At 39.0% G+C, this 8,308-nt stretch overlaps 2 protein-coding genes across 2 annotated transcripts; one reads left to right on the top strand and one right to left on the bottom strand.

Annotated features, from left to right (window-relative positions):
- Window positions 1-736: 736 nt before the first annotated feature.
- Window positions 737-3,534, bottom strand: maip1 (matrix AAA peptidase interacting protein 1). The gene is made up of 5 exons (XM_027006810.3): window positions 3,238-3,534; window positions 3,065-3,136; window positions 2,837-2,963; window positions 2,333-2,483; window positions 737-1,998 (listed from the first exon to the last, which is right to left on the bottom strand). The coding sequence occupies exons 1-5, from the start codon at window positions 3,526-3,528 to the stop codon at window positions 1,920-1,922; spliced, it is 720 nt and encodes a 239-aa protein (XP_026862611.1). The 5' UTR covers window positions 3,529-3,534; the 3' UTR covers window positions 737-1,919.
- A 215-nt stretch (window positions 3,535-3,749) lies between these two features.
- On the top strand, window positions 3,750-8,241 carry tyw5 (tRNA-yW synthesizing protein 5). The gene is made up of 8 exons (XM_027006809.3): window positions 3,750-3,927; window positions 4,073-4,227; window positions 4,349-4,418; window positions 4,739-4,783; window positions 5,047-5,184; window positions 5,579-5,666; window positions 5,843-5,959; window positions 7,284-8,241. The coding sequence occupies exons 1-8, from the start codon at window positions 3,847-3,849 to the stop codon at window positions 7,589-7,591; spliced, it is 1,002 nt and encodes a 333-aa protein (XP_026862610.2). The 5' UTR covers window positions 3,750-3,846; the 3' UTR covers window positions 7,592-8,241.
- The last annotated feature ends 67 nt before the right edge of the window (window positions 8,242-8,308 follow it).

The following is an 8,308-nucleotide window of genomic DNA, read 5'->3' as shown; positions in this document are numbered from 1 at the left end:
TCACACTGCAAGATAATAATGTAGTATACTTAAAAGATTGCGTGCTAAATTCATCTTAAAGGTTAACCCGCTACAGTAACTTTGTCTACTGTACCATACCGCAGGCACAAGGCTTTTATATAATTGAGCTACATTTGCATTTACGTCCGCTCTGGCTGCCTTTACGTATATCTAATATAATACTACATTTTCTTTACATTTTAACATTGGAAATGTGTCAGTTAATGTTAGCCAGGTTATCCAGAGGATTGTCCGTCCTCTGGGTATGCTTAAAAGTTGTTTTAGTACAATTAAACCACGTGGCGTTCATACTTCAGATTACAGATTATGTAAAAATACTGATAAACAGCAAATTAGCCAATTCTGGATGCGGTGTTTGACAAGCGTCTTTTTAATTATAGCTGTTTTTTCTTTAAAAAATATATATTTTTTTAAATTAATTTTAATAACTTGGCATGGACAAAAAGAGGGATTCTCACTTATAACTTGTAACAATGAGCAGTTTTAACAATTGCATAATGTTGCAACATGCACATAAAAGAACTAGAGTTTTTAAATAGACTTTAATATAGCAATAATAACATGGAAATGATAGGGAATGGGTGGGGTCTACATGACTTCGAACATGGTACATACTTTTCTACACATTAATAAACTAGACAGACACACCAGAGTAAAATAAATGTAAAAAAATACACATAACTATTTAAAAACTATTTATAACATGTAGTTAAAATTGATGGCCGCCTCAACTCCTCCTCCAGCATGACGTACAGGAAGTTCTGTAGCTCAAGCTCTTCCCATGCAGCCTTCTCACCAGGTACACCTCAAATCATCACACATTGTCAGCACTGATAAGTCATGTTGTTATAGCAGTAAGTACACAAGGGGTTGTAGTGTTTTTGCCTCCAGCTCCACTCTTAGCTACATTGCAACGAGGGCCGCTGTCCGGTTGCTGTATTGAGTGGCCTCCTGCAGCTGTGCGGAGTGTAGCATCACCCATACCACCCATATGGTATCATACACAGCATACATATCATACATTATTTGTTCTTTATCTGGTTTCTACAAATTATACATATGATGTAAAATTACAATTATACAGTTCTTTTATTATTCATTGGTTACAAAGTTGTTGGGGCATTGCCCTGCTGCTGAAACACATGGTCCAAGAGGTGGAGAAGAGACTGCAACATTCCAACTTAACCAGACCATCCCACTGACAAAAAACAAAACAAAAACAAAAACAAAAACAAAAACAATGCACTAACTGTTTCCACACATTGTCATGTTTCAATCCAAAGAAACCAGCAGTGCCTACATCTAGTGACCTTTGTCATAAAGTTGTTAAAGCTCTTATTGGCACATTTTACTGTATAGTTTTTTTATACAAGAATTCAGAACTGCTTCACTGAATTCACGTAACACGTTTCATTCTGCAGATTTAACTGCCACCCGCCCAAAATGTGATTTTTGGGAAACGCAGACATATCAGATTATTGTTACTATCCATTACAGCACTGAACCTGAAATTCTAAGAACTTTGTATAATTTATTGCAATATAAAACTATAAACAAAAGAGGCAGCATTATTAAACACACATGGAAGGGAAAGATTAACTCTCACAACCAAAACATACAGTAAATGTCGTGACCTGTAGTCTTTTTAAATGTATAATTCCATAATTTACTAATCTGACACTTGTGATTCCTTTTAAATTAGGCCAAAATCACATATGGACTTTATACAGTTGCACTTTTGCCTTGCAGCATCCATAATTGTCCAGAATTAGCACAATATTTATATGTACCTTTGTAATTTTTGATAAGATGCATTACTTTCCAAATAAACTTGTCAAGAATATAGGCCTTGCCAATGTAGTGCCATACAAATAGGGGTTTATAAAATTCTAAATATTTTAATCAAGTAACTTGGAGTGCTCTATTCTTGTAATGGTCCAGTCTGGCGTTACTCCCTGGGTAAACTCCCTCTGGAATCTGCAGAGAAAAAAAAACTGCTTTGAAATGAACATTACATTACATTAAAAACAATTTAAAAAAAAGTGCCAACCTGTTGTTTTGTTCACAATTCATTTAAAATTTTTGAATGCAGAGTCCTCCAGAAATATCTAATCCACAATTCCACCAGACAGACAGTTATTACTAAATTAACTATGACACGTAATAAATTTATAAATGTTATCCTCCATAATTGTTGATTCCCCCCCCACCCACCCACCATGAGCAATGGTTCAGTATTTGTAATAGAGAATTAACCGATACGAGTGTTTCCTGGAGATGAGGAAGGAAACTGATTCTGAGCAGTACTCACTCATAGTTGGCAGTGAGCAGTCTCTTGCTCTCTGGCTTTTCACCATCTCCAAGGGCCACCTGGAAGGTGCGTGTTCCTTCCATAGTGTCCTCGGGCAGGTGGGCACTGGTTAAGTACCAGAAGCGCATCAAAATGCTCACAAATTTCCTCCCTGATAATGAAGTGAGAGCATAAAGATACCAAGTTCCCCAAGCAAGGGAAAAGAAGAAAAAGCAAACAAATTCAAAGATTCAACTTTGCCATTGCTCAGTACAAGAGAACAAAGGGCAGTATTCAATATAGCCCAGAAGCTAGAGTCAGAGCACAAGGTCCGCCATTGCACAGCACTTCTGATCAACATCCGATTGAATATTACTTTCGTATGGGTTCCCTATGAGTCTTGCACAAAAGTGTAACTATTACACCCATAAGATCATGTGCAAATAACTTCCTGAAGATGCTTACAACTGCCACAATTTGTTAAAAGATAAACCTTTCCCACCAACATGTAATTTCTTCTCTCACCGTTGTTGTCATAGTAGATGCCCACATCCCCTGGTGTGGTGTACATGATCTCTTCTGGATCAGCGGACAGCGCCCTCTTGTGGCTCAAAGGAAGATTAAGACATTTCTGCTCCAGTTTCCCAATTAGCTACGAGGGACAGAGTAGCTAATTTATACCCATCAAAAACACATCCGTGGTGTTAATTTTTTATTTTTATTTTTTTTTTTTTACAAGGTGCACGTTCTTACGTCTTTAGCAACCAGTCCTTCGAGTGCGCCAAACTGACACTGGGACAGAAGTCGTGACACGTGCGAGAATGCCTGTTAAAACAGCACAAAAACAGGAGTCGATACACGGTGGCGCTGTAGAAATACATTCAGAGCCTTTCTATGAATTTCTGAGACTTTCCAGGAGCTCTCACCTGTTTCGCTCCGTCAGTAAACTCTTCAATGCTGAATTCTCTGTCAAAGTATGTCCGAATCAAAAAGTAATATATTCGAGTCCGGAACCATATGAAGGGGTTTGGAATGCCAAGTACAACCACTTTCTGATGCCTGTTTCCCTCTGAACTGTAATATCTGACACTGGAAACAGCAGTCGTTACTGGTCCTTTGGTGAAATGCCTAATTAAAGCAGCTCTCTCCAATCTTAAATACGGCGTCAGGACCGTCAGAGGCCTCCTACAACTACATCTGAGTAAGGGTAGCGCCATCTTCTCCTTCCTACCGCCTGGATGTCCGTCTATTAGCAAAGTCCGGCCATCATTGTTCCCACCCCTTCTAAACGTTTCTAAATGCAATTGTTTTGACTAAAAAGTACAAAGTACAATTGTATTTGTATGCATCGCATAACTATACATAGCTATAAAGAAAAATGAACAGTTACTAAGAAAAAATATAACTATGCTCAAGTTTATAAATGTGTTTCCGGGGAAGATATACTATAAACACCAAATGCATAAGGCGCATGTTCACGCAGTGTAAGCATTAATGAGATTTTATCAACAAAGGTGGAAATAACCGATTTCCATATGGAATGTAAGGAAAAAATTCAAGTCCCTGTTTTCTTATCTGTGGACAAGGAGCTTTTCGCAAGGGAGATCTATCCTCTGGTAGTAACTATTTAATGTTCGCTGACTATCGTGATTTCTTTTCTAAATGGTAGTTTAATGCCTAGCGTAGTATGTTGTCTTTCCTGCTTTAAAATAATCCCCTGAATCAACACTTCAGCATCTTTCTCCCGTGTGTCTTTTACAGAGAAAACCAGCCGTGCTTAAAGGAGTATCTTTAGGCCAATGCCTAGAAAAATGGACTTTGGCTTACCTCGCAGAAAAGGGGGGTGACCGTGAGGTCAAAGTTCACGTGTCTTCTGCGTCTCAAATGAGTTTCCTGCATAAGAATTTTGTATACAGGTATGTTTAGTAAATATGCATGCAAACACACAGAATTTTGTATACAGTATGTGTAGTAAATATACATGCAAATGCACAGACCTTTTGCAGTATTCTTATCTTTTGACCATTCATATTTCAGGACTTTACCTTTTGATACGTTTGTCCAGAGAGCTGCTGAAGATGAACACTTAGACTTTTTCATTAGTAAGGTCAGTCACCTTTACTTATCATAAAACTATGGGTGGGGTGGCCAATGATTCTTAAGGTAAATCCATAAACCTGTGAGTGCTGGACAGTGAAGTCCAATGTGTATAATTTATACTATTATATTTTAATCTCTAGGGTTTCTATTGTTCAGTTTTTGAGCTACAATCAAATTCTAAAAACATCTGTAAAATTACGAGCGTCCTTAAGAAAAAACACAAATTTGAGTGTAATTGTGTAAAATGTAAAATGATTACTCATTCCCAACATGATGTACCTCAATAGGATGAGAGTTATTACTCTAATTCTAATTCTAACCCAACAGGATGAGAGTTATTACTTGCGATCACTTGGTGAAGATGCTCGTAAGGTAATCCTGACTTAACTTATTATAAGAACAAAACTTGTATGTTATTTTGCTTGTGAACACTCATCAATATACTAATAAAATTAGAGGCTGTATTTAATTGATAACATATAATGTCTACAATTTTGAGAAAGTCATTATGTTTCACCCAGTGTTTAGAACCTGTTCCTGGGTGCTGTAGCACTGTTATGAATATGTACCTTAGTTAAATGCCTTTAACTAATGTCATTGTTTGTAAACACATTATTTCTCCCTTTGAATCCAAGGAGCCAGCTGACCTGAGAAAGCAGTTTCCGGAACTGGCGGAGGACTTCCACATCCCTTGTTTCTTTGAGCCTGAGCAGTTTTTCTCAAGTGTGTTACGGATCAGCTCACCTGGACTGCAGCTGTGGACACACTACGACGTGAGAGGAGTTAGCATGCTAGTATTAGCAGCCTCTTCGTTAGCATCCCAGCCCTTGTCGCAGTGCTTAGTGTGATGAATTTTGGTGAACGTTGAGGCAATGCTAGGAACAAAGTGTGGCTGAATTGTGTATTTTAGAATAACAAACTGGAAAAAAAAAGACAAATAGCAGTTCCAAAGCAGACCGCTGATTCCTCTTATCCCAAAAAGATTACGCAGGATCTTGATTTGCTAGATATCTCCGTGATGACAGGAGTATGAACAAATACAAACAAATGTTTTTGTTTGCTTGTTTGTTTTACTGTGCTATTTCGTTCACTTCAAAAAATAATAAAACATATAATAAAAGTTTTTTGCACAGTTCCCCTGTCAAATGTTTTCTGTTTCTGAACCAGGTAATGGACAACCTGCTGGCTCAGGTGACTGGAACAAAGCGTGTTGTCCTCTACAGCCCCCAAGATGCATTGCATCTGTACCTTACAGGTAAACATCAGGTCTGTGTTTCTAGTTCTTTAGTGTGCTGCAAACCTACATACTATCCAAAGGACCAGGAAAATGACCCAGTAATCCGGCAGTGCAGTTAAAAGGCGCCTGTCACTGTTCTACTATTTAGAAATTGTGGTATCATTACCTTTAAGAAGTTTCCTCTGTTTATTCAGGTGATAAATCTGAAGTTTTGGACATTGACTCTCCAGACTTGGAGCAGTTCCCAGAATTTGTGAAAGCCTGTCGCTATGAATGTGTTCTAGAACCAGGGGACCTACTGTTCATCCCAGGTAAGATGTTCCCAAGCAGACATACTCAGACATGATGTCTTTGCAATATAAGCAATGAATCATTTGCTACATTATCATTTGGTCTCTGTCATTATCACTGAAGGCTGTAATACACAAATAAGAGCAGTAACAAATCAACATTTTTTAGATTGCATGCTCAATATACACTGCCTGGCCAAAAAAAGCTCACACTCGTATTTCGTTGGATCGCCTATAGCTTTGATTACGGCACGCATTTGCGGTGGCATCATTTCCACAAGCTTCTGCAATGTCACAACATTTATTTCTGTCCAGAGTTGCATTAATTTGTCCACAAGATCTTGTATTGATGATGGGAGATTTGCAGTCCAATCTTTATGCTCCCTAGCAAATTAAAGCCATTTTTACCGGTTAGCCTCACTGACAAGTGCTTTTCTTAAAGCTACACAGCTGTTTAGTCCCAATCCCTTGAGTTCCCTTCACATTGTGCATGTGGAAATGCTCTTACTTTCACTATTAAACATATCCCTGAGTTCTACTGCTGATTTTCTACAATTTGATTTCACCACATGTTTAAGTGATCGCCGATCACGATCATTCAAGATTTTTTTCCAACCACATTCCCCACTGATGTTTCCCCACTGTCTTTCCACTTTTTAATAATGCGTTGGACAGTTCTTAACCTGATTTTAGTAGTTTCAGCAATCTCCTTAGATGTTTTCTCTGCTTGATGCATGCCAATAATTTGACCCTTCTGAAACAGATTAACATCTTTTCCACGACCACAGGATGTGTCTTTTGACATGTTTTTTTAACAAATGAGAAGCTACTCACTGTATCAGTTAGGGTTAAATAACTTGTTGCCAGCTGAAACTTGATCACCCATGCAGTAATTATCCAAAGGGAGGCTCTTACCTATTTGCTTAGCTAAATCCAGGTGGTGACCTTTTTTTTTGGCCAGGCAGTGTAGATGCAGAGTGTTCTGTGGGTTTTTTGATGAATTAAGCATTTAACAGGAAAAATCAGGTCTGTTTGTTACCATGTCAAATTAAACTTGACTAGTATGTTCTAAAATAATTGTAGTGTTGCATATAAAATACATGTAGTATATAATCACACAGTAATGTTTTGTCCATATGGTGCTCTGCTATTTTCTCCATCGACCCCATGTCTTTTATCAGTGTTATTCATCATTTGCTAATTATCAGGCATTTTCATGATCCAAGTTCAATGTCATAGAGTAGGGAAACCCTAAAAGTATAGACACTGTGATTCGGAAGGTCCAGTTCAAAGCAGTGTGAGTGGAGCCTTATGAGATGTGACAGCATACCCTGGTCTTCCACAGCCCTGTGGTTTCACAACACCATGGCTCTTCAGTTCAGTGTTGGCATCAACATGTTCTGGCGACACCTGGCCCCTGACAGCTATGATAAGAAGGACCCTTATGGGAACAAGGACCCCTTGGCGGCTACACGGGCGCTGCAGACCCTGGAGCGGGCGTTGAGCATGCTGGATGAGCTACCAGATGACTACCGTGACTTCTACGCCCGTCGAATGGTGCGGCGTGTGCAGAGCCGGGCATACGCCTCCAGACGCCTGCAATGTCACAGTTCTGCTCACCCACCTCCAGACATGCAGGACATACAAAACTGAAATGGGCACAGCAAGTGCAGTTAATGTTAATTGCAGTTATATTTCAATTGAATTGCTGAGCTGTTAAAAAGAGGTTGGATGGAGCAGGCCATTGGACTGTCATAACAGTTCCCACTCGTGTTCTGCTTCAGCTGAGCTTGGACTATGTGCCTTCAAATTCTCTGTCCCTGCCAAATTGCTTTTGAAATAATCTGGACCAGGGGATGCCATCCCTAATGCTGGAGCCCCACTGCCCAACACACTGTCATGTTCTCCCAGACCCGGCTGGACCAGCTGTACGTTGAGGTGTGGACTCCAGAACTGGAGTTGAGTACATCTCATGCATCACCGTGTGCTTGGCAAAACCAGGATGGGAGATTTTTAGCAAAATTCCTGGACATTCAGTTATGTTTTTACCCTTAAATAATCATCAAATATGTTGACTTTAATTTAAAGAAAATTGCATTTTAATGAGTTTCCAAAAAGTGGTTTATTGTGTTTGGCAGAAGTAAGTCCAATATATGAAACATCCATCAAATCCATATGTAGATGGATAGAGTTTGCTGATGAATGCTTCATATCCTCTGGTCACACAGACTCTGACTGGGTCACAGTTTGCTCTGCATGTTTCAAGTGGCTGTATTTTTAAATAAATAAATGGTGGTTCTGCCCTCAGTGTCGCAAGTAGCTCCACCAAGATAACTTAAAGACACTTAATATAAAGTCCTATGTTTTATG

The sequence above is a fragment of the Electrophorus electricus genome, chromosome 9, assembly GCF_041902795.1.
Source record: "Electrophorus electricus isolate QZ-2024a chromosome 9, ASM4190279v1, whole genome shotgun sequence".
NCBI classification, from domain to species: Eukaryota; Metazoa; Chordata; class Actinopteri; order Gymnotiformes; family Gymnotidae; genus Electrophorus; species Electrophorus electricus.
The sequence above is the reverse complement of the archived record's forward strand: the minus strand, read 5'-3'. Positions and strand labels throughout refer to the sequence as shown.

Bases quoted from the DNA above. Each gene is read 5' to 3' on its own strand.
- maip1 (XM_027006810.3), bottom strand. From the start codon at position 3,528: ATGGCGCTACCCTTACTCAGATGTAGTTGTAGGAGGCCTCTGACGGTC. The intron at 3,137-3,237 runs GTGAGAGCTCCT...CTGTTTTAACAG, and splicing joins TTACTGACGGAGCGAAACAG to GCATTCTCGCACGTGTCACG. The intron at 2,484-2,836 runs GTGAGAGAAGAA...CTTCATTATCAG, and splicing joins CATCTACTATGACAACAACG to GGAGGAAATTTGTGAGCATT.
- tyw5 (XM_027006809.3), top strand. From the start codon at position 3,847: ATGGAATGTAAGGAAAAAATTCAAGTCCCTGTTTTCTTATCTGTGGAC. The intron at 3,928-4,072 runs GTAGTAACTATT...TGTCTTTTACAG, and splicing joins CAAGGGAGATCTATCCTCTG to AGAAAACCAGCCGTGCTTAA. The intron at 5,185-5,578 runs GTGAGAGGAGTT...TTTCTGAACCAG, and splicing joins AGCTGTGGACACACTACGAC to GTAATGGACAACCTGCTGGC.